The following is a 26432-nucleotide window of genomic DNA, read 5'->3' on the forward strand; positions in this document are numbered from 1 at the left end:
CTTGTGACCTCTCTAAAGGCCATATTTTTCATGGGATCTGTATGAAAGTTGGTCTGAATGTTCATCTTGATGATATCTAGGTCTAGTTGGAAATAGGGTCATGTGCGGTCAAAAACTAGGTCAGTAGATCTAAAAATAGAAAAACCTTGTGACCTCTCTAGAGGCCATACTTGTGAATGGATCTCCATAAAAATTGGTCAGAATATTCATCTTGATGATATCTAGGTCAAGTTCTAAAGTGAGTCACGTGCCTCAAAAAGTAGGTCAGTAGGTCAGATAATCTAAAAACGTTGTGACCTCTCTAGAGGCCATATTTTTCATGGGATCTGTATGAAAGTTGGTCTGAATGTTTATCTTGATGATATCTAGGTCAAGTTTGAAACTGGGTCAACTGCAATCAAAAACTAGGTCAGTAGGTCTTGAAATAGAAAAACCTTGTGACCTCTCTAGAGGCCATACCCTTGAATGGATCTTCATGAAAATTGGTCAGAATGTTCACTTGATGATATCTAGGTCAAGTTTGAAACTGGGTCACGTGCCATAAAAACTAGGTCAGTAGGTCAAGTAATAAAAGAACCTTGTGACCTCTCTAGAGGCCATACTTTTCATGGGATCTGTATGAAAGTTGGTCTGAATGTTCATCTTGATGATATCTAGGTCAAGTTTGAAACTGGGTCAACTGCGGTCAAAACTAGGTCAGTAGGTCTAAAATTATTAAAATCTTTTGACCTCTCTAGAGGCCATATTTTTCAATGGATCTTCATGAAAATTGATCTGAGTGTTCACCTTGATGATATCTAGGTCAATTTCGAAACTGGGTCACGTGCGGTCAAAAACTAGGCCAGTAGGTATAAAAATAGAAAAACCTTGTGACCTCTCTAGAGGCCATATTTTTCATGAGCTCTTCATGAAAATTAATGAGAATGTTCACCTTGATGATATCTAGGTAAAGTTCAAAACAGGGTCACGTACCTTCGAAAACTAGGTCAATAGGTCAAAAATAGAAAAACCTTGTGACCTCTCTAGAGACCATATTTTTCAATGGATCTTCATGAAAATTGGTCAGAATTTTTATCTTGATAATATCTAGGTCAAGTTCAAAATTGGGTCACATGAGTTCAAAAACTAGGGCCACTATGTCAAATAATAGAAAAAACGACGTCATACTCAAAACTGAGTCATATGGGAAGAGGTGAGCGATTCAGGACCATCATGGTCCTCTTGTTTTTATCCATACTTGGTATAGTTACTTAAAAAGGTAAAAAGGGTCGAGATTGAAAATTCGAACATAACTTTTACCAAAATGTTATAGGTCTAATTATTAGATATCTTATGTAACTCTGTTGTGAAATATAACAAAAGTGACCGTTGATGGTAGATTTGCGGATTCAAAATAAGATATCGCTACAAACATCTGGACAGTTTGAATTGAAATTGTCATTATTTACTTTCTCATTTTTATATAGGCATAAGTGAAATTATTTTGTATTTAAGGTAACTTGACATGGACAACCAAGATGGCGTCACGAAATCAGGGTTGGTCACATTATTTACTCCTATAGACGATATGCTGCTACAGAGGTCCAAAGATGCATTTTAATAATTTAAAACACACATATACAATTGTAAAAATGCATAATTTATATCCTCATATCTTTGAATATGTCCTTCAGGTGTTCCACCTATGAACAAAAGAACTTATCTCAGCGGATAAGTTCTTTTGTTCATAGGTGGAGCACGTGAAGGGCATATTCAAAGATATGAGGATATAAATTATTTTCAGTTTGGATACATAACTTTTCCGCAAAATGCGCACAAAAATTGACTAGTTTTCATGGTGAGTTTCAGAACTGTTGATTTTATAATTTTATAAATTAAATGCATTTTTACAATTGTTTATGTGTGTATTAAATGATTAAAATGCATCTTTAGACCTCTGTAGCAGCATATCGTCTATACGAGTAAATAATGTGACCAACCTCAATTTCGTGACGCCATCTTGGTTGTTCATGTCAAGTTACCTTAAGGAAGAAAAAGAAACTGAACTAATACTTCCAAATGTCTCGCGATGTGTAAATGTTTTAGAATTCAACAGCTTCCTTAATGGCATATATGAAGCATAAATGTATTTCAAAGTGTGAGATGATTAAGTACACACATGATGTATTTGTGCAAAAGTTTTTGAGTAATTCCTTAGGTTTTTAATCTTTAAATTTAGTTTTAAATGCCAAAAAAAAAAATGTAACAATTTTAAACGAAACACTATGAAGCTACATAAAACGAGCAAACAAAAATTGTTTAACGTTAACAAAAATATGAAAAGACATTTTAAACACCACTGTTACCTTAGGTAAAAAATAGTTTGCATTCTGACTTTATTTTTTTATTATAATTTTTTAAACCTGCTATCCCATTTATGTCATCAAGTTTGTTTGTTAGTTTTGAGCTTAACGTCGTTTTTCAACAGTATTTAGTTATGTAGCGCCGAACAGTTAACGGAACTGATTCTGTACCGCAAACCTCACATTAATCAGAGGTGGAGGATCAATCGTCAAGGGAGCATTCCTCTCGCCCGGGGATCGAACTAGCAGTCCTGCGATACGCGGATCTATGGTCTCCTTATTGAGCAAAGTGTCATCAAGAAAACTACTTTGAAGTCATTGGAAAGCTTATTGTCATAATACTTGGTTTTAATTTTCGGAATAGTTTGTTTCCATAGGAATACGAGCATTACACAGCTTTCTAGCTCATTATAAAAACAGTCATGTGTTTTATTGATATAACCATGATTGATTGAGACTTGTGAATATGAAAAATCAATTAGATAATGTAAATAATTCCTAGATATCGATCTCAGGGTCTCCGAGCCTGTTTTAAGTTTTTAAATAAAAGCGACAGAAATAAGTGTATACATGTTTCTTTTTTCAGCTGAAACATACACTATTTACTTTTACTTCCTTTATGCATTAATCTAAAACTGTTGTAACACAAACAATTTTAGTGTCCAACATTGCTCTGGGAAAACCAACAGTTGGTTCAAGCGTGTATGGAGTGTCCCGATTTAACGGTGTTTCGTCTGGTATCACGGATGGAATAGTGCATGCTGACATGCTTTATGGATCATGTTTTAGTTCGAAAAAAGAATACAATCCGTGGATATTAATTGACCTGCAAGGAGACTATTCACTCGACTGGATAGAGCTTTATATGAGAATGGATTGTTGTGGTGGTAAGGCAACAGATTGTTTCCTATCATTATGATATACTAATCATTAAGATTATATTACAGGTTTGTTCAATTCAAACATTTATAATTTTATTCATAGAGTATAAACATAAATATGCTAAACTTCATTTTTTAAACAATTCGTAAACAGATTTTCATTCAACGAATTTATACATAAATGTGCTAAACTACAATTCGCTAACAGATTTTATATATTTTCATTCAACGAATATATACGTAAATGTGCTAAACTTCATTTTTTAAACAATTCGCTAACATATTCATATTTTCATTCAATATTCAACGAGTATATACATAAATGTGCTAAACTTCATTTTTTTTGAAACCGCGCAGAATTTAATCAGGAAAAGACTGTCTCACAACTAACTATTTCGTATCTAACCGCTGTACAATGTTGTTCAATGCGGAATAATTTACCACCTTTGATGTCATTACCGTTACAGACCGGAAAATTTGGTCTACTCTGTCACCATCTTTTAGGCAGCCGTGGACTTGATCACAAACTAACAAGTACTCATGCCCAGTAAAACATAGTTCAACATACTTTGAGTATATACAAATGGCGCAGTAATTTACTACGAATAACTATCACTTAACATTTTTTTCTTTACAGGGTGTTTGAATGCATAACTGTATATATTACCAAATCGCAGTATCATATTGATGATACGGTTAGCCGAATCAGATCCTATATATATATTTGGCTTCTAACTATCAAAGCGCTGTTAGCGCTTGTGCCATTTTTGGAATGGATTCTTTTATACACGTACTAACATAAATCACCTTCCATCAGTACTGTGCTATCAGTACTTTGATTAAACAATTCGCTGACACATTTGTATTTTAATTCAACGAGTGTATACACAAATGTGCTTAACTTCATTATCTACACAATTCGCTAACGAATTTATATTTTTGTACAGCGAGTAAAATACATAAATGCGCTACACCATTCGGCAACACATTAATATTTTCATTGAACGAGTATATACATAAATGTGCTTTACTTCATCATGTACACAATTCGCATATGCAGAAATGTTCTTTTCTTCATAATCTACATAATTCTCTTGCACATTTATATTTCCATTCAAAGAGTATCTGCATAAATGTGCCTTATTTCATTATCTACACAATTCGCTCGTAACTTTGTAGCTAATATTTGGAAAACAACAATGAATAAATTTGAAAGTTTTTGATATGAATGAACATATAAGCTGACATGGTAGTAGATTAAATGAAGATATATATTACCTGCTAGCTGTACCATTTTCTGGGATAGTTCAATGAAGTCACAACCTTCTATATATCTTTTAAATTTCTTCTTTTTTGTTACTTTTAAGGGGATGTCTTCACAGTGTTTGATATACATTTTTGTATTAATCTCGTTTAGATAATTTCTCTTCAGTCAATTTTTATGTCAGAAGATATATATTACATATTTTATATTGCACTCTCTTATTAGTCTTTGTTTTGCTATTAGGAGATAATTCCTCAGGCTATTCAAGTTTTGTGTAATTATATCCATTCTCTTCTCAGAACATAGGTAATCAGAGATAAAAGAACTTTTGCTGAGATAATAAAAGCGAAGAAAAAAAAATATTAAAAAAAAAAAAAAAAATAAATAAGGAAAATTATGTATTCGGAAGCTAGGCTATACACACATCAACTCAGTTTTAAATCTTCAGATGGTCGAAGTAGTAATGGTGAAATTTCAACGGGACTGGATACAAAAAGTATGGTTTTCGCCGCTTTCATTTGTGGACAGTTTGGGCCAGTGCGGAGTGTGAATATGAAGAACATTCTTGCTCGATATATAAAATATGAGCAGATTTACACGAAAAATTTGATAAATATGTGCGAAATGAAGGTGTTTGGAAAGTTAGGTATGAAACTTTTATCTCCTAATAAAGTCACGTTAGGATTATATCAGATCTCGTGCAAAGTCTCGCAAAATAATGTATAAATATATAGAGCTGCAAAACGAAAAAACTAGGAGAGGAAAAAGAAGGTGCACATGCGGTTATGCAAGAAAAATTGTACATTTCTTATAATCTGTCAAATATACAATATTATATTTTGATGAAACAGAATTTTCGCGTATGGTCATGTGTCGGGCAATATGCTATCAATGTCATAATTTTGCTTGCATACAATATATATATATATGTGTGTTACTTGTATGCACAAGGACAATGTCATGACGTCACAATAATGTAATTTTGACGTCACCGTTCACAAGTTTTATTAAAAATAAACACGATTTGCAATATAATACTACTGGTCCAGTGCCTAAATCCGGACACTTTTGGTGGGTTTTTGACAGTAACTTTGCATTATGAAACCACACGTGCATAAAACTTTAACTGTATAATGTTAGGTTCTTTATAAATCTCTTTGCAAAACAACAAAATCGTATATTGCTGATTTCATCATAAAAATGTCATCCGAATTGGGCCAGTAAAAGCTGTCAAAATTGACCTTCGGAGTGCTTAAATATTCGGACACCATTTGGGTATAAAATGCAACGAATATGTGCACCCAAAAATAACAATAAACACGACTTCGTTTAAAATAAAGCAGTCAAATACAGTCCTGTAAATATATACAAATATCTCCGTCCGAATAAAATTTTATTACCTGTTTATCACGTGATCATATGGACTAGTTTCTAACCTTATATAATTGTCAAATATAACAATAATATACTAAAATTAATCTGAGCAAAAATTAATGTTTAAAATTATTCTTTCTTACATGTTTATTCTGTCGCTGTCGTTATACATTTTGACACAAATACGGGGATCATTATAATGACACTGTGCCGATTTATCTAATGAATGCTGGAATTTTTTCTCTATTGAATTAATTGATATGTAACAGAAATTGGTTAAATCTTTTAAATAAATACTGAGGGTAGTACAGAATTCTAAAACATCTTTTTACATCAGTTTCGATCAGCAAACAAAAAAGAGTCGTCTGCAATAGGCAGAATATTTTTCTTATTTAATCAGTACCTCTTCGCACCTCAAATAACTGGCGCGCGCTGTATGACGTCATCCCCCAACACACACAATGTTTACTTTATGCGGTGCGGATATTTGAAGGTAGTTTTCTCTGGAAAAGCTTACATTCGTACACTATTGTTGACAGCTGGTCATCAAAGCTTTCGCTTGCGTCGATTCTATTCATTTCAGTAAAAAATCATGATCGTAAAGCATTTTTAAACGGTGTCCGAATAATTAAGCACTGTCCGGATTTAGGCACTGAACAAGTACATGTATAACTAATCATCAGAATGTTGCAGTTCGCCTTGGCGCTCTTCAGTTTGGTAATTAAGCAGAAAAAAACTACTTTATAGAAAGAAAACTAGAAGATTAGACGATCAGAAAGATTTATTTAAGAGCAACACTAGCAAAACCAAACTGTAACTGCTACTGGTGTAACATGACTGCAAAGAAATGGAAGTCTTTGTGCTTGTTTCGTAGATATTGATTTATAAATTATTCAAAATCTTATTTCAGTAGGTAACGTGGATGCTACTTCCTTTGCGCTTCAAAAGCCTGCACCAGGTATATATATACTTTCATTGCTTGTCTTCCTTGTTTTTGAACAGCTTGATTTGGGTATATATTTTCATGGTTCTACGCACTGACCAAGATACTAATTTTCATTGTCAAATAACAAATAAAATCAAAGCTTTGGGAAGACTGATGGGGACAAGTTTTGTGTTATATTCTAATGACTGACACCCGGTTCAGCAGTACAACCAAACAGTAGTGTTACCCTTGTTATTTCCCGTCAGGCAAGTTTGTACTTAAAACCTCTACTGTACATTATTCGAATAATTCGATTTACGGGTTTCCATTTACTTTTTAACATAAGATTTCAACATGCTACTCCCTGTTTTGATAAATAAGTGCTTGATATCACAAATTACGTCACGTTGTATGGGTGACGCCTTGGTCGATTAGTGACAACTTGGTGAATCATTTTATGTGGTTTGAATACATACAAATATATCTATTTCACACATGCAACAGTGGTTTGTTTTAAAAATATTCTCAATTTTTGCACTGTCTTTGCAAATCATGTGTTGCCTTGACACCCAATCTATTTGAATATTTTGGCACATTTTATGGCATTATATTGTCAATAAATGGAAGTAAACCTGACAAACATTTCAGAAAAATCTGCTGATTGATAATACCTTTTACTTTTCTGAGTCAACCGCTGAACCTTTACAAATGTACCTGTCCTATCTTTTACAGCAGTGTTAGTTTGCTTCCGGAGATTCCATTTTCACCCCTAGAACAACGTAATACTTTAGTGCATATGTCCTTAGGTTATTTGCTTTACATGTTGTCATTTAATATCTACTGTTTCAGTTGATGGTCAGTGGGGAACCTGGGAATCATGGTCGCCAATATGCTACTGCAATGCAACACGACCAAGAAGAAGAGCATGTGATAGCCCTAGCCCATATTTCTCCGGTCAGCCCTGTATAGGGTCTGATACTTCGTACAGAAAATGTTCACCTGACGCCAATTGTTCAAGTAAGCATGTTTATCTACTGCGTGCTTATTTATTCTATTGTTATTAATATATAGAAGATAAGTTAAGTTGAAGTATCAACAATAATGCGGTTTGAAGCATTCGTAACGGTTCCGTTTTGCTTTGTCCACTTAATTTTAAATTGTTTTGCGTTCGTAAGTTATTTATTATGCCCTTGTGTTTGCATGTTCTTGGGTTTATTCATCAATCCATTGTTAATATTTACTTCTTGATACTAACGCATTTCTTTTCAAATGTATAACGTACATTAGAACTTTATCTGCTATACTTTCCTGTTACATTCATCAATTTGGGTAGCTTTATTTACTGTGATGTCATTATATGTCCAAAACCTTAACGTGTAGTCTGAGGTTTAAAATGTCGCGTGTCAATATTCATCGCCACCATATTTCAATGAGTATCATTTGACTTTAGGTTGTTTGTTTTTTTAAATAATTTTCAGTACACAACGTTGCCCTGGGGAAAACTGCGTACATGTCATCATTGTATTTGTCGCACACAGCGGGTCTTGGAATAGACGGGGATTTTAGACAGAATCCTGCAACATGTTTTCACACTGAGTATGACTATCAACCTTGGTGGCTTGTAGACCTTCATGAAGTTTATTATTTACATCACATCGTGATGTATGACTTCATAACTAATGGTACGTAAGTGATCCAATGATTAAATCATATAATTAACCTGTGTACAGGTGTTTGAAATGTAAATTTGTTTTGTTTGGTTAAATGAAGTTTAAGTCATATTGAGAAACTTTCAATTTTTAATGCTATTGAGAAAGGTTCCATGAGCCCCTCCGGACATTTCTATTTCTACGGGCCAGCATTTAGTAGAACCATCAGTTTCTCCGGTGAGCTGGAGAGATTTTTCCAAACCCATTACGGTTTCAACCCAAACAGATGAGGGACATGTGATTGATAGAAAAACATTTTGAGAGGTGAAAAAGGAAAAAATAAGTGCGAAAAGACTAACAAATTGTTTTGAATGCAGATATCTTACTCCATTGATTAATCGCCTTTTGGTATGTTGGCGGATGCATTTTCTGAAGGTGGTTTGATTGCTTTCCTTGTTTGTGTGTTTTTGTCTTAAATAAAAAGTAACCCCTGTTTAAGAACTGCAAACATGTAGTTTTAAGTCAAACAGCTTCTTTAGTCAATAATTGTTATAGGTTGTTAGATTTGTATCGAGAAATATGCATGAATTCTGAAGTGAGGATATTTAGGAACACTTATGTCAACAAATATCATCATTTAGCAATACGCTGCGATTTTTATGAAATGGCATTTGTATTGATCGCAGATTAGATGTTTAGACTAGTTAAACTAAAACTGTGTAGAAAATAGTTATTGTAATTTTATTATTCATTTTTAAGCTACAAGAACAAGAAGCATAGAGGTGGCTGCGGGACCTACAAAATGTAACATGGCTAGTAGATATTTCAAGTGTGGAGAGCCAATGTTTCACAGCGTAAAAACAATCGATCTGTTAGGAACTGTTGCACGATATGTGAAATTACAGATGATTGGCATAAAAGAGTTCTTTCATTTGTGTGAAGTAGAAATATATGGACAGAAGTGTAGGTTCTTTCAAAATATTTAGACTACATTTGAAATATTGCATTTGACGATGAACTGAGTGACAGAAGTTTGAGGTTTCATTACGAATAGCCATGTGAATATAATGCTACCTGTTGTTGCTAGACAAAAACAACTGTTCGTACATATTCACATGCTCGAATCAGATTTAGTCTTTTTCAGGGCATCGGATCTTTTCTCTATGGTATTTTTTATAATTTTAGGGAAATGATATACATGCATTTATACACACTAAGGTAGAAAGTGGGTAGGGAAGAAGCCGCGAAACAATTTTTAGCCTGATACTAAATGGTTTGCTGTACGCTGTTGTCGTATTAGAGCTGGTCCGACATACATTTTTGGCTGAATATTTTCTTACAAGTATATAATAGCAATATGATCAACATCATATGTTTTTATTTATTTCTAGCCCGAGGAAAGAAGGTTGAAGATAATTGCGGAGATCAAAGAAGCAGTAAGGGTATTGTCTATCTATCTGTCTGTCTGTCTGCACTCTCTATAATAGTATATATCTATTTCTCTATCTGTCTATTTATATAGTCTCTATCTCTTTCTGTATTTGTCTATTTATCTGTCTGTCTGTCCCATACAGGGGCATGGGGGCAGACATGGGCATGGTTATACTTGTTTTCGCAATTATTTTAATCTTTAGTATCCTATTAAATGTATTCCAAGAAATGAAAACGTTTTATGCACCTGTAATGGGGGGGGAGGGAGGGGGGATATGTCAATGTGCTATTATGTTCAAAATATTCATGTCTTATATATTAAGATAATATCTGATGTTATGTTGGATGTTACATAGTTGATGGAAACTGGTCCACGTGGTCACCATGGACCGCGTGTTCCGAAGATTGTGGAACTGGAAATAAGACCAGAACCCGTACTTGTACGGCACCAGTTCCTGCAAATGGTGGCAAGTACTGTACTGAAGACGACACGGATATCATAAGCTGTAGAGGATCTGAAAACTGTCCATGTAACTATTCATAGCTTCATTAAGTAGTATGTTTTAATAAATACATGTGCATTAACACTTAAAATTATGATACATGTATATATTATATAAATGATATGATTTTTTTTTCTTTAACATTCTTTAACTGGAAATATGGTCGTTGATGGGCTTTCTAACGCGACGACACAAGTGACGTTACATTTGACGTCAGTCATTCGGAAAAAGAAATCAACTTGCCGACATGGAAAAAGTGTTTACAATTGAGGTTACGTTATAACTTGACGGAATTTAAAAAGAAATACGTTAAAATTTTATGTTAATATATTTGTATCGAGAAATACGCAAGAGGTGTGCAGCGGAAATATTATTCGACTTTAGGAACACAATATTATTCCGCAAAAGAATGAGTGCATATATCCCGATGTAAAGCTAACACTCCTGTTATCACATTTTGCATCTACTCTTATTGATATTATATAAAGGTTTTAATGAAAATATCCTCCTTTATGAAATTGTCTGGGTGACGGTACACAAAATGATATCACTTTTGATGCCACACCCCTTGATATAGAATATGAACATCGATGTGGGAATATATTAGCGTCTTGAGCCTATTGTTCACACACGGACATTGAAATAAGAATGTTATAGCATGCTGTTGATATTATCATGGCAAGGGCTTAAAATGGTTCAGCAACATTTATTCAGATTGACATGCATGGTACTTTTTTGTATTTACTTTTGTGTAGATTGTTCTGAGGAGTTTGGAAAATGCTACAGCTTGTTCCCACAACTGACAAACTGGAGATACGGAGGAGAAGCATGTTGGCATAGAGGGATGAAGCTTGTATCCATCAGGTCCAAGGCTGAATTAAAATTCGTCAAATCTCTACTCCGAGAGAACAGATACATTGACAACCAGCCTATACCAGTTAATGGAAAACTTGAGTTGCATATCAATGCGAGTTATTTCACACATATTGGTAAGTTAAAATGATATCTACACATCGATAACTAATGAGTGATTAATACATTCTGGAGCATAAAAGTGAAACAAACAAAAATCCATTTGAAACTCCTGTTTCAATGCTCTGTAATTTTAAGATATATCAGGTCAGTGTAATCTTATTTTACTTTTAGTATGGTCCTTATTTGATTAATTAGGTGAAAATAAGCATTTTTTTACTATTTCAGGGGCCATAATTTTTAAAAATAGGTGGTGGAGCCAGCCAAAAAATTAGAGGTGTTCAGGTTATATCATGATAAAGACTTTTCAACCATTTATATTAAATAGTTTTTGAGCTAGATGCGTCACAAGGTGAAAATGTACATTTTTGACAATTTCAGGGGCCATGGATGTGCAGGCTGATCTTGGTCTGCACTGGTTGCAAAGGCAGAAATATTCGCCGCCAGCAGGCCAAAGGTTAATTATCTGAAAGTAGATATTGTCTTATCAATACAAAGTTAATTATCTAACATTATATGAACAATATTGTCTTTGTACTAAACTTAGCAGTCAAAACACAGCCACAAATGGTTAAGCTGCATGATAGATATTAATACCCAGTCACACATACGGCACGGATAGCCACGTCTAGCCATGGATAGAAATGTAGTAATCCGTATCAATCCATACCTGAGCCGTACCTTAAAGTAATAACCCAGATCAATCCGTACGGCTCAGGTAAGAATCGATACGTATTACTACGTTTCTATCCTTAGGCTAAAAAAAAAAATATGTGTGGTTCAGGTAACATTGGTAAAAAAAATAGGGTAGGTTGGTAGGCTTTTTTTTTTTTTTTTTTTTTTTTCCTTCCCTTCAACGCCAGTTGGTACAGACATAGTTGGTCACAATTCTGTGAGATATGCACATGGAAAGCATCTCAACAATATACGCAATTCTAAGTGGCATTCTGTTATAAATAGGTTACTACATGGCCAGTTTTCCAGTTGCCTGATTGATTATGAATTTCCATAAATACATCTCCGACGAGGGACGAGTGAAGCATTGCCTTCATAATGCGTTTCATGGTCGCCGTGAATACATTTTTCCACTGTCACGGCGAGAACACTAGCCGCTGCCATGTTGAAATCGTAATCGATAAGACGCTTGCATTGATTTGTATATTTTCATACTCAATATTTTTCGTACCAGGTTAAAAACCACAAAAAACTATAAAAAAGTGTTAGGGTCGGCGATGAAAAAGTAGGGTGGGTCTGGTTACCTGAACCACACATATTTTTTTTTTTAGCCTTAGCTAAATGTAGCTATCTGCATCGTTATGTGTGTCTGTGGTATAAGCTTGATACATGTCAATACAACATAAACCAGTACCAACATTTGATTACTGATAAAAAATATCAAACAAGAGCTGTCGGATGATAGCGCGCTCGACTATTCGAAGAATTGATTGAAGAATGGGGTCAAAATATTTCCACAGATTTTCAGACAAAAGAAAAAATGGATTAAGCAAAAAATGTTCCTGTATTTGTGGATTTCGATTAGTCTTGCACTAAATGGCAATGTGTGACCATGATGGCAAATATGTTATTAAGTTATATGTTAGGCAAAATATGGACTTGTATGAAAAATTTAACTAATTTCCAAGTCCAAAAAGGGTCATAATTCAGTCAAAATAGTTGACAGAGTTATGTACACTTGCCTACAGATGGAAATCATGTTGATATACTAGTGTTAAAAGTTTCAAAGCCACAGTTCAAATAGTTTTGACAAAAATTTCAAAGTCCAAAAAGGGCCATAATTCAGCCAAAATAGTTGTCAGAGTTGTGTACTCTTGCCTACAGATGGAAATCATAATGATAAACAAATGTTTAAAGTTTAAAAGCCATATGTCAAATAGTCTTGACAAAACATGGACATATATGAAAACAGAACCAATTTCCAAGTTCAAAAAGGGCCATAATTCAGCCAAAAAAGATGACAGAGTTCTGTACTCTTGCCTATTGATAGAGACTATAATACTGAACAAGATATAAAAGTTTCAAAGCCATTTGTCAAACACTTTACACAAAATATAAACTGGTACGAAAAACTTAACCAAGATTTCTAAGTCAGAGGGGGCCATAATTCAGCCAAAATGCTTGATGGAGTTATGTACTCTTGCCTACAATTGGACATGGTGATGGTAAACAGGTGTTGAAAGTTTCAAAGCTTTATCTCAAAAGACTTTGTCAAAATGTAGACTGGTACGAAAAACTTAACCAAGATTTCTAAGTCAAAAAGGGGCAATTATTCAACCAAAATGCTTGATGGAGTTATGTACTCTTGCCTACAACTGGACATGGTGACGGTAAACAAGTGTTGAAAGTTTCAAAGCTTTATCTCAAAAGACTTTGTCAAAATATGAACTGGTACGAAAAACTTAACCGAGATTTCTAAGTCAAAAGGGGCCATAATTCAGTCAAAATGCTTGACAGAGTTATGTACTCTTGCCTATAACTGGACATGGTGGACATGGTGATGGTAAACAAGTGTTGAAAGTTTCAAAGCTTTATCTCAAAAGACTTTGTCAAAATGTGGACTGGTACGAAAAACTTAACCGGGGTGTGACGGCGACGTTGTAGTGAGTAGGACAGCTCTACTTATTCTTCGAATAGTCGAGCTAAAAATGTTATTTTATTCAAGATTCCTCATATTTAACCCTTACCATTCTGGACAATGTCATGACTGATTCTGCCTTTGCAACCAGTGTAGATGATGATCAGCCTGTACATCTGTGCAGTTTGATCATGAACTACACTGTTTTTCATTCAGCCAATATCTTTTTGGTAGGCTTCCCTTATTACAGTTCATGGTACTGTCCGAAGTGGAAGATGGTTAAGTTCATTATAGAAATTTAGCTGGATAAGGGTTAAAGATTGTCTGTCACATGTTTCAATAAAAATGCTGACTTCACTTCAATTTTCCATGTCAGCTGTGCAAAAAAATGCGCTTAAAAAAAACTGTAGCAATTCCGTTTGAACCATTCTTCAGAAAAATACCATTTACTTCATCTAAACAAAAAATTTTGGTGTCAAACCAAAAATTGCCTTACTTCAAACATCCACATCATTATCATTATCATCATCATAACAACAAGCTGTTAAACAATAATTAAATATTAACCATGTATATATCAGAATGATAAAACATTTTAATCACCTAACAGAAATTATCAGTGACTTTGGTACATACATCATCATCATCATCAGCAGCAGCAAGCTGTTACTAAAACACTTTGTAAACATGAATCTTTTCTCTTTTTAACAATCATAATAAGATGCAACCTAAATGCTACCATGATAGTGATGAAAATTATCAGCAGCTTTGGCACCATCATCATGAAAAACGAAAACAATTTTTTTCAACATCATTTTCACTCCTTTCTTATTTTGTAAGAAATAAAGAAACTGCTACATTAATTCTAAAATATATTTGGCCATTAAAAACAATTTCATTGTCTTGGCCTTATATACATGTATGCCTTTGTCATTTCGTATTTCTCATTCCTTCATGCACACCTGGATAATGTTTAATCACCAACATAGAAATACAAATTAAGAATACAATTATCAGCAGCTTTGGCATCAATGACCATCATCATCAACAACCCACTACAACAATCTATCAAAACAAGAGGGCCGAGATGGCCCTAGGTCTCTCACATAACATGCCATAACAGTGTAAACATGTTTTACCTAGTGATTACACAGAAACGAATATTCTGACCAATTTTCATAAGATTGGACCAAAAAACGTGGCATCTCGAGTGTAAACAAGCATTCACTATGATATCTAATGCAGACAAACATTCTGACCAAGTTTTATGCACATCAAATGAACAGGAGTGTTAACACGCTTTTCCTTTGATTTGACTGGGTGACCTAGTTTCTGACTCCATTTGAACCAGTTTCAAAACTTGACCTAGTTACCACCAAGATAAATATTTTGACCAAGTTTCATGAAGATAGGGTCAAAAATGGGGCCTCTAAGGTTGCTTACAAGCTTTTCTTATTATTTGACCTGATGACCAAAGTTTTTGACCAAACATGATTAAATTCGACCAAGGCCAAAAGATCATCAAGATAATCATTCTGTGCAAGTCTGTATTAAATCAAAGCATAAATGAAACCTCTATATTGCTGAAAAAGCCAATATAGAAAATTTTGCCCCTTTCAGGGGTAGTAACTCTAAAACCCATAATGGAATCTAGCCAGATTTCAAAAGGAACCCAAATCTTATTGTGACTTAAACTGAGTATAAGTGTGGTTAAAACCAAATTTAAAATGTCACTTCTATTGTGTTCACAAGGTAAACAAGAGCTGTCTCCATAGGATGACACATGCCCCCGATGGCACTTTGAATGAATAGTTATGGCCGACATTAGAGTTTAGGACCTTACTGTGCCACACATTCATGCGTAGTTATTTTAAAATCCATGCATGAATGACAAAGATATGGACTGGACACGCCCATCAATGCACTATCATGAAATATGACCTTTAACGTCTAAGTGTGACCTTGACCATTGAGCTACAGACCTGGGTCTTTCGCGCGATACGTCGTCTTACTGTGGTACACATTCATGCCCAATAATTTTAAAATCCATGCATGAATGACAAAGATATGGACCGGACACGCCCAACTGTGGTACACATTCATGCCAAGTTTTTTGAAAATCCATCCATGGATGACAAAGATATGGACTGGACACGCCCAACTGTGGTACACATTCATGCCAAGTTATTTGAAAATCCATCCATGGATGACAAAGATATGGACCGGACACGCCCAACTATCATGAAAAATGACCTTTAACGTCTAAGTGTGACCTTGACCTTTGAGCTACGGACCTGGGTCTTGCGTGCGACACGTCTTACTGTGGTACACATTCATGCCAAGTTATTTGAAAATCCATCCATCGATGACAAAGATATGGACCGGACACGAAAATTGTGGACAGACTGACAGACCGACAGACCTTCGGGGGCATAAAAATACCAAATTTTGGCTCTTTTAGGGGTCAGTCAGGAGCTGTAACATTGCATGCTATGACTAGATCTGACAGAATCAATATGGAATGCAAATTTATTGTTGCTGAAGATATTTTACAAGTTTGAATCAATTCAAACCATAACGGAAGTCTCTACATTGCTGCAAAAGCCAAAATAGCAAAGTTTGGATCTTTAAGGAGTCATATTACTCTTGAACCCAGGTCTGGCCAATTTTCGAATGAAATCGAGATATTATGCCAATACAATTTGTGTGCAAGTTTGATTAAAGTTAATTGCAAAATGTTGTCTCTATTGTGGTCACAAGCCAATACTAGCAAATTTTGCCTTTTAAGGGGCCATAACTCTGGACCCTTAGATGGGATCTGGCCAAGTTTCTGGAAGGAACCAAGATCTTATGCCAATGAAAGTTGCTTGCAAGTTTGATTAAAATTGATTGCAAATGTGGTACCTACTGTGTTCACAAGCCAGAAAATAGCAAATTTTGCAAATCATGCTGGTAATTTTTGATTTCTTGAGCATGTGTGACCTATCGTTGTATCTAGTTTACATCAGCGTTACTTTTGTTTATCAACACATACACAAACAAGAGGGTCATGATGACCCTGGATCGCTGACCTGAGTAATATGAGCTACATGTTCCAAATGTCAAACTGATGATAAAATATTAAGAAATTCAGTAGGTCACATTCATGGTCAATGAATTTGTGTGCAAAACTGTGTAGGTCATCAAAATTTCAAGGATGTATCTTAAACAAGAGGGCCATGATGGCCCTATATCGCTCACCTGAGTAATATGAGCCCATATTTCAAATGGCAAACTGATGCTAAAATATTGGAAAGTAGGTCAGTAGGTCACATTCATGGTCACTGAAAGTAAGTTTAAAGATCGGTGTGCAAAACTGTACATGCCATCCAAATTTCAAGGCTGTATCTTAACAAGAGGGTCATGATGACCCTGGATCACTCACCTGAGAAATATGAGCTACATGTTTCAAATGTCAAACTGATGATTTTTAGAAATTTTTTGGAAGATTTTTCGATGTACAATCAAGTAACCCCTGGGGCAGGGCCAATTTCACCCCGGGGGTCATGATTTCAACAAAGTTTGTAGAAGTCTACTAGGCAATGATACATATCAAATATCTAAGATCTAGGCCTTCTGGTTTATTTTTAGCAAATTTATGAAGTTTTCCCTTTGTACAATCAAGTAACCCCTGGGGCTGAGTCAATTTGACCGTGCGGGGTCAAGATTTGAACAAATTTTGTATAGGGCTGGGTACCGCCTTGAAAAAAGTACCGCGGTATACCACGGTTTTTTCCTAATTACCGCGGTATATACCACGGTATACCACCATATTTATCGTAAGACTTACAGCTATGGTAGTGGTCATAAAAATATTGAAAAACTCTCAGAAATACTTCATTTATTATGAGCAACAACGAAGATTAGTTACTTGACTAGAATTAAAGAAAAAAAAGTACACTGGAATATTAACTTGACTAATGACTAGTTAGATTAATGACCCTTAGTATATTTTACCAGCGTGTATTCGTCGGAAGACGCCATATTGTCTCTAGGGAAGCACTGGGTCACATATATATAGGTCGCGCTTGTTTGAAGTTCGATTCGTGCACCTGTTTGATAAACCAGTAACGTTTATGAAGGCTTCATCAGATCGTTTTCAAACAAAAAATAATAAATTTCGCCTGAACATTTTCCATACTATTTATTTCTTTTTTAATACGTGCAAATACATACTGGGATATTTTAAACTATCATCAATTAAACAAGAAGTTGGGACTCGCCGAATTTAGGCCTAAAAAAATGTTGTGGTTCGGGTCACCCGACCCTACCTAGCAAAAGGCTCCGACCTTGCTGTATTTTTCGACGCCAGACATCGCGAAATTCGTCGGTCCGACGGACAAGACCGGAAGATTTTGGCGCGGACCGCCGTTTTACGAGTCGAGGCTGGTCCGACCGTCCGTCATACTCGGCCGATCGGGCGAGTGGTTTTTACGTCGTAACTTACCAAATTCAGAAATTACATCCAGAAAAATAACCTGGATTTCGTGGAATTTACCCGCGAATCGTAAAGATATCAATACGGTCATGCCGGTAATTTTCCACTCCACGAGCACGTGCGACCTATCCTAATATCTCATTTACATCGTCGTTACTTTTGTTTTAAATATTGACACGTACACGAAAAACGCGCGTAGTGCATTCATTCTTTAATATAATCGCTTCAAATTTTCATCACCGCTTGAGAAGTAATACAGTTTGAATTCTATAACAATTTTAATAAGATATCGACAGAAATGTAGGCAAAATTCTATAAAAACCATCGAATTTTCATATAATTATTTGTAAAATTTCAAACAGCGCGATCTTAATTATTTCTTTATTTCTAAAAGTAAATAAATAATACATACTATGGTCATACAATTCAGAGTTTTGACCAGAAAGTGCAAAAAAAAAACAGAATTAAAAATTCCCTAAAATACCGGTATTCCCCGATGGTACCCAGTAGGCATTTGATGTCGGTTAGACGTCGTATAGACGTCGGACCCCGATGTCAGATTAACGTTGGATTTTGGTTGGATTTGCAAACCGTTTAGACGTCGGATCCCGACGTTGGCTAGACGTCGCAATCCGACTATTTTCCAACCAAACTCTAACCACTTTCCAACCAAAATCTGACCAAAGTTTCAACAGAATTTGCAATCAAACAAGTAATCAACACATGTATTTTATCATCTTTATTTCACATGATAGCGACATAAGTCTAATGTCATAAATTCAAAAAAGGTAATACAGTAATTGAAACTTTCAAGTTTAGTCATGTCTGCATGATTCTTCAACTCCGTTAAAATTCCCGTCTGAAATGTATAAAATTTGACAGTTTCATCATTTCATAAAATTTGAAAACTTATACAAGTATGCTAGAGCTATTACTAAACAAGAGGACCATGATGGTCCTGAATCGCTCACCTTTCCCCACATGACCCAGTGTTGAACTGAGTATGACGTCGTTATTTCTATTATTTGACAAAGTGACCTAGTTTTTGAGCACATGTGACCTAGATATCATCAAGATAAAAAATTCTGACCAATTTTCATGAAGATCCATTGAAAAATATGGCCTCTAGAGAGGTCACAAGGTTTTTCTATTATTTGACCTAATGACCTAGTTTTTGAAGGCACGTGACCCACTTTTAAACTTGACCTAGATATCATCAAGGTGAACATTCTCACCAATTTTCATGAAGATCTCGTGAAAAATATGGCCTCTAGAGAGGTCACAAGGTTTTTCTATTTTTCGACCTACTGACCTAGTTTTTGACGGCACATGACCCAGTTACGAACCTGACCTAGATATCATCAAGCTGAACATTCTCACCAATTTTCATGAAGATCCATAGAGAAATATGGCCTCTAGAGAGGTCACAAGGTTTTTCTATTTTTAGACCTACTGACCTAGTTTTTGACCCCACGTGACCCAGTTTCGAACTTGACCTAGATATCATCAAGGTGAACCTTTTGACCAATATTCATGAAGATCTCATGAAAAATATGGCCTCTAGAGAGGTCACAAGGTTTTTCTACTTTTAGATCTACTGACCTAGTTTTTAACCCCACGTGACCCAGTTTCGAACTTGATCTAGATATCATCAAGGTAAACATTCTGACCAATTTTCATGAAGATCCATTGAAAAATATGGCCTCTAGAGAGGTCACAAGGTTTTTCTATTTTTAGACCTACTGACCTAGTTTTTGACCGCACGTGACACAGTTTCGAACTTGACCTAGATATCATCAAGGTGAACATTCTGACTAATTTTCATGAAGATCCATTGAGAAATATGGCCTCTAGAGAGGTCACAAGGTTTTTCTATTTTTAGACCTACTGACCTAGTTTTTGATCCCACATGACCCAGTATCGAACTTGACCTAGATATCATCAAGGTGAACATTCTGACCAATATTCATGAAGATCTCATGAAAAATATGGCCTCTAGAGAGGTCACAAGGTTTTTCTATTTTTAGATCTACTGACCTAGTTTTTACCCCCACGTGACCCAGTTTCGAACTTGACCTAGATATCATCAAGCTGAACATTCTGACCAATTTTCATGAAGATCCATAGAGAAATATGGCCTCTAGAGAGGTCACAAGGTTTTTCTATTTTTAGACCTAATGACCTAGTTTTTGACCCCACGTGACCCAGTTTCGAACTTGACCTAGATATCATCAAGGTGAACATTCTGACCAATATTCATGAAGATCTCATGAAAAATATGGCCTCTAGAGAGGTCACAAGGTTTTTCTATTTTTAGACCTACTGACCTAGTTTTTGACCCCACGTGACCCAGTTTCGAACTTGACCTAGATATCATCAAGGTGAACATTCTGACCAATATTCATGAAGATCTCATGAAAAATATGGCCTCTAGAGAGGTCACAAGGTTTTTCTATTTTTAGACCTACTGACCTAGTTTTTGACCCCACGTGACCCAGTTTCGAACTTGACCTAGATATCATCAAGGTGAACATTCTGACCAATATTCATGAAGATCTTGTGAAATATATGGCCTCTAGAGAGGTCACAAGGTTTTTCTATTTTTAGACCTACTGACCTAGTTTTTGACTGCACGTGACCCAGTTTCGAACTTGACCTAGATATCATCAAGGTGAACATTCTGACCAATTTTCATAAATATCCCATGAAAAATGTGACCTCTAGAGTGGTCACAAGCAAAAGTTTACGGACGGACGGACGCACGCACGCACGCACGGACGGACGACGGACGACGGACGCCGTACGATCACAAAAGCTCACCTTGTCACTTTGTGACAGGTGAGCTAAAAACATAATTGCTACGTGCAAAACAAACATGTTTTATTTTAAATTCTAAAAGAAATCTCTATAACCTCATAAAATGTAATGAAGTTTTATGTTAAACGCAATTGATTTTTAAAGTAATAAACATAATGCATCACACTAAAAAGAATAACTATTAAACTAAGTACAATTTTCAAAAATCTGCAACTCACGTTGCGGATCCCTTTGTGTAAAGTATTTATAAACTTGCTCTATCTTATCCCACAAAATATCAAATTACCGGAAGACTTGTGTAAACCGATGCAGGCTTATCTCGTAAAGGCATGACTAATAAACAACATGTGTAGAAGAAGATCCTTAGGTGAATTTAGAATAATTTATACATGTACACGTATAGAATGCAATTTTTTCCTAAACAGTTTTAAATTGGTAAAAAAGAAATCCGTTTCCGAAAATAGACAATCTCATGCGATTTTGTAACATAATTAATGATAATGTTTGATGTGCGAATGACCTATTATTTATAAGCGCATGTTCAGGCATAACTATCTTTAAACTATATTAGCAAAATTACACCAGTTAATTTTATAAATGAAAACATTTAAACAGACTTTCTAACCAACCTAATTCCAACGTCTCCTAGACTTCTAAGTCTGACGTCTATTAGACGTCGTGGTTATGACGTTGGTTAGACGTTGGATTCAGGTCGCCGACGTCGCAACCAAAATCCAACGTCTAACCAACGTCGGTACGACGTCAGGTGTTTACTGGGTACCGCGGTATCGTACCACGGGAAGATGGTACCACGGTTACCGGTATACTGGTAATACCGCGCACCTCTAATTTTGTAGAGGTCCACTAGGCAATGCTACATGTCAAATATCTAAGCTCTAGGCATTCTAGTTTATTTTTAGAAAATTTTGAAGATTTTTCTATGTACAATCAAGTAACCCCATCAGGCCGGGTCAATTTGACCCCGGGGGTCATGATTTGAATAAATTTTGTAGAAGTCTACTAGGCAATGCTACATATCTAAGATCTAGGCCTTCTGGTTTATTTTTATAACTTTTTTTAAGATTTTCCCGGGTCATGATTTGAACAAATTTAGTAAAGGTCCACTAGGCAATGCTACCTGTCAAATATCTAAGCTCTAGGGCTTCTGGTTTTTGAGGAGAAGCTCTTTTAAGATTTTCCTATGTAAAATCAATTGACCCCTGGGGCGGGGTCAATTTTGACCCCGGGGGTCATGATTTCAACAAATTTTGTAGAAGTCTACTAGGCAATGCTACATGTCAAATATCTAAGGTCTAGGCCTTCCGGTTTATTTTTAGAAGATTTTTGAAGATTTTCCTATGTAAAATCAAGTGACCCCTGGGGTGGGGGTCATGATTTGAAAATTTTTTGCAGAGGTCCACTAGGCAATGCTACATGTCAAATATCTAAGCTCTAGGCCTTCTGGTTTATTTTTAGAACATTTTGAAGATTTTTCTATGATAATCAAGTAACCCCATGGGGTGGGGTCAATTTGACCCCTGGGGTCATGAATTGAACAAATTTTGTAGAAGTCTACTAGGCAATGCTACAAGTCAAATATCTAAGATCTAGGTTTTCTGGTTTATTTTTAGCAAATTTATGAAGATTTTCCATGTAAAATCAAGTGACCCCTGGGGCGGGCTCAATTTTGACCCCTGGGGTGATGATTTGAACAAACTTTGTAGAGGTCCAATAGGCAATGCTACATGTGAAATATCTAAGCTCTAGGCCTTCTGGTTTATTTTTAGAAAAATTTTGAAGATTTTCCTATGTAAAATCAAGTGACCCATGGGGCGGGGTCAATTTTGACCCCGGGGGTCATGATTTGAATATATTTTGTAGAGGTCCACTAGGCAATGCTACATGTGAAATATCTAAGCTCTAGGCCTTCTGGTTCATTTGAAGAAATTTTTTGAAGATTTTCCTATGTAAAATCAAGTGACCCCATGGGGCGGGGTCAATTTTGACCCAGGGGTCACGATTTGAACAAATTTAGTAGAGGTCCACTAGGCAATGCTACATGTCAAATATCTAAGCTCTAGAACTTCTGGTTTTTGAGCAGAAGATTTTTGAAGATTTTCCTATGTAAAATCAAGTGACCCCTTGGGCGGGGTCAATTTTGATCCCGGGGTCATGATTTGAACAAATTTGGTAGAGGTCCACTAGGCAATGCTTCACACCCAATATCTAAGCTCTAGGGCTTCTGTTTTTTGAGAAGAAGATTTTTAAAGTTTTTCCTTTTGGTTGCCATGGCAACCAGAGTTCTGCATGGAATTCAATTCTTTGAACAATTTTTGAAAGGGGGCCACCCAAGGATCATTCCTATGAAGTTTGGTGTAATTCTGTCCAGTGCTTTTGAAAAAGAAGATTTTTTTAGAAATTGTTGACACATGACGCACTAAGCACGACGGACATCAAGCGGTCACAATAGCTCACCTTGTCACTGTGTGACAGGTGAACTAACAAAAAAGGAAAGCAATTCAAAAAATTATTGTAAGAGAACAAAAAGGGATCTGCCAAATAATAACAAGAGCACTGCAATGCAGAGCAATATACACAAAGGAAAGTCATATATGACCTTTGACCCCTAAGTGTGACCTTTACCTTGAAGCTAGTCATCGGAAACATGTGCTCTGCACGTCGTCAAAATGTGGTGAACATTTGTGCCAAGTTTCTTTGAAATCCTTCAAGCAGTTCAAGAGTTACATAGCGGACACGAAACACACTTATATGACCTTTGACCCCTAAGTTTGACCTTGACCTTGAAATTAGACACCCAAAATATAAGCTTTGCACATTGTCTTGGTGTAGTGAACATTTGTGTCAAGTTTCTTTGAAATCCTCCAAGGGGTTCAAGAGTTACAGAGCAGACACGAAATTGCTAACGGGCGGACAAACAGATGGACACCATACCATAACATAATACGTCCCTTCAGGTGTATAAAAAACAGAATTAAAAAAAACCTTAAATAATGAAAAAGTGGCAGCAATTAAAATACATGGAGTTGAAAACAATTTTTGGTAAACAAATTTCAGAGAGGCAGAAACGGTTACGTGACCTCAAATATCAAAGGTCTAATTGTTGTGGTTTCACAGAAGATTTTTAAACTTTTTTCCTATTTGACCGTAGGGCGATAACTTATACAATCTTGGCAGAGGACCACTAGATGATGCTACATACCAAATATCAAAGCCCTGAGCTGTGTGGTTTTGTACAAGAAGATTTTCAAAGTTTTCCCTATATGTGAGTCTATATAAACCATGTGACCCCCGGGGCGGGCCATATTTGACTCTAGGAGGATAATTTGAAAAATTTTGGGAGAGGACCACTAGATGATGCTACACACCAGATATCAAAGCCCTAGGCCCTGTGGTTTTGGACAAGAGGATTTTTGAAGTTTTTTCCTTTCTGTTGCCATGGCAACCAGAGTTCTGCATGGAATTCAATTCTTTGAACAATTTTGAAAGAGGGCCACCCAAGGATCATTCCTGTGAAGTTTGGTGTAATTCTTCCCAGTGATTTTCAAGAAGAAGATTTTTTGAGAAAATGTTGACAGACACCCAACGCACAATGGACATTTGGCAGTCACAAAAGCTCACCATGAGCCTTTGGCTCAGGCGAGCTAAAAAATTATCAATTTTTTTTGCCTTTCTATTGTTCATATTTTACCCTGACTGGGGTATATTTTCCCAAAGGAGGTAATTTACCCTGATCTGGAAGCACAATTTTCTTTGTCCAAATAATAGGACGTTTTGGGTACACCCTATTACCTATAATGTCCTCCACGCCAAGGAACGCTGTTACCACAGAGGTCAGAAATCAATACGGTGGGTAGTGGTGTAAAGCTTTTTTAGCTGTATTTTTTCATTTTGACTTTCCATGAAGATATTCTGGTGCAGGCATATGCGTAAATGGCTGAACATATCATATATAATTAATACTGGTTGCAAACTTAGCAAAATGAAGAAGTAGTCAGCTGTTTAAATTGGACGTTTATTAAAATTGATGCTAAAATCATATTCAAAATAATTTGATCTGGTTTACCTCAACGTCAATCAATCATCTGTGGATAATCCTGGCAAGTTTCAGGTCTGTCTGTACATCTACACCAAGGTTCTGGCCCTCCAAAGGGACCTGGGTATAATCCCGTATGATAAACTTTACCTCAGAGAGCATTTTTAAGTGATGCTCATCATGCCGATGAGTCAAAATATAGGATACCTTTTACGGCAGAGGGAATTTTGCTGTAAAAACTTTTATTTTTGCTGTTTGTTTCGCTTTAAGCCAGAAAAGACATTTTTGCAGCAAATTTCCCTCTGCCATTAACGGTATCTTATATTTTGACTCCTCAGCAATAGGCATCATTTAAAAATGCCCTCTGTGGTAAAGTTTATCATACGTAACTATACCCAGGTCCCTATGAAGGGCCAGAACATCGCTGTAGATGTACGGACAGACATGAAACTTGCTAGGATAATCCCTAAATGATTGTGTGAAGTAAACCAGATCAAATTATTTTGTAAACACTTTAAACTGAGCCGTTGAACATGATTTTAGCACCAATTTTAATAAACGTCCAATTTAAACAGCTGACTTCTTCTTTATTTCACGAAGTAGGCAACCAGTATTAATTATATGATATGTTTAGGCATTTACGCGTATGCCTGCACCAGAATATCTTCACGGAAAGTCAAAATGAAAATATACAGCTCAAAAAACTAACACCGCTACCAACCGTTACTGATTTCTGACCTCTGTGGTAGCTGCATCCCTCGACATGGAGGACATCAGGTAATAGGGTGTGAGATAAGGTAAGAAAGCAACATTATAACATAAGTTCTGAAGAGCTTTTGAACAGACTATAGATAACATTCATAGACTGTTGCGGTCTTAAAATATCAGACCATGAAATAAATCATCCAATAAGCCAAATGAGTACGGCTACTTTTTGAAAAAGTTTTTCTCAACTTGCGCACACACGTGTAGCAGTTCTCGTATTGGGTAGCCTCGGTAGCTCAATTGCTAGCGTGTTGGCACGGTGAGCCGAAAGTTCGAATCCCGGTCGAGGCAGTTCATTTTTACCAGACTGTTACACATGAACATCAACCAGATATCTATTTCCAAACAGTCAGCAAACAAATCTTTATATCTATAACACTTGAAA

The 26432-nt window shown here is 35.9% G+C and overlaps 1 protein-coding gene across 1 annotated transcript in view; it reads left to right on the forward strand.

The window, feature by feature from the left end:
• Window positions 1-4862: 4862 nt before the first annotated feature.
• LOC128550026 (uncharacterized) overlaps window positions 4863-26432 on the forward strand; it is a 30463-nt gene continuing 8893 nt past the window's right edge. The window contains exons 1-8 of the mRNA XM_053527870.1: window positions 4863-5133; window positions 6772-6819; window positions 7636-7803; window positions 8265-8468; window positions 9195-9398; window positions 9827-9871; window positions 10223-10396; window positions 11125-11358. Of these exons, the coding sequence (XP_053383845.1) occupies window positions 4884-5133; window positions 6772-6819; window positions 7636-7803; window positions 8265-8468; window positions 9195-9398; window positions 9827-9871; window positions 10223-10396; window positions 11125-11358 (1327 nt within the window). The 5' untranslated portion in view covers window positions 4863-4883. The remainder of the gene's footprint in view (window positions 5134-6771; window positions 6820-7635; window positions 7804-8264; window positions 8469-9194; window positions 9399-9826; window positions 9872-10222; window positions 10397-11124; window positions 11359-26432) is intronic.

The sequence above is a fragment of the Mercenaria mercenaria genome, chromosome 17 (assembly GCF_021730395.1).
Source record: "Mercenaria mercenaria strain notata chromosome 17, MADL_Memer_1, whole genome shotgun sequence".
NCBI lineage: Eukaryota > Metazoa > Mollusca > Bivalvia > Venerida > Veneridae > Mercenaria > Mercenaria mercenaria.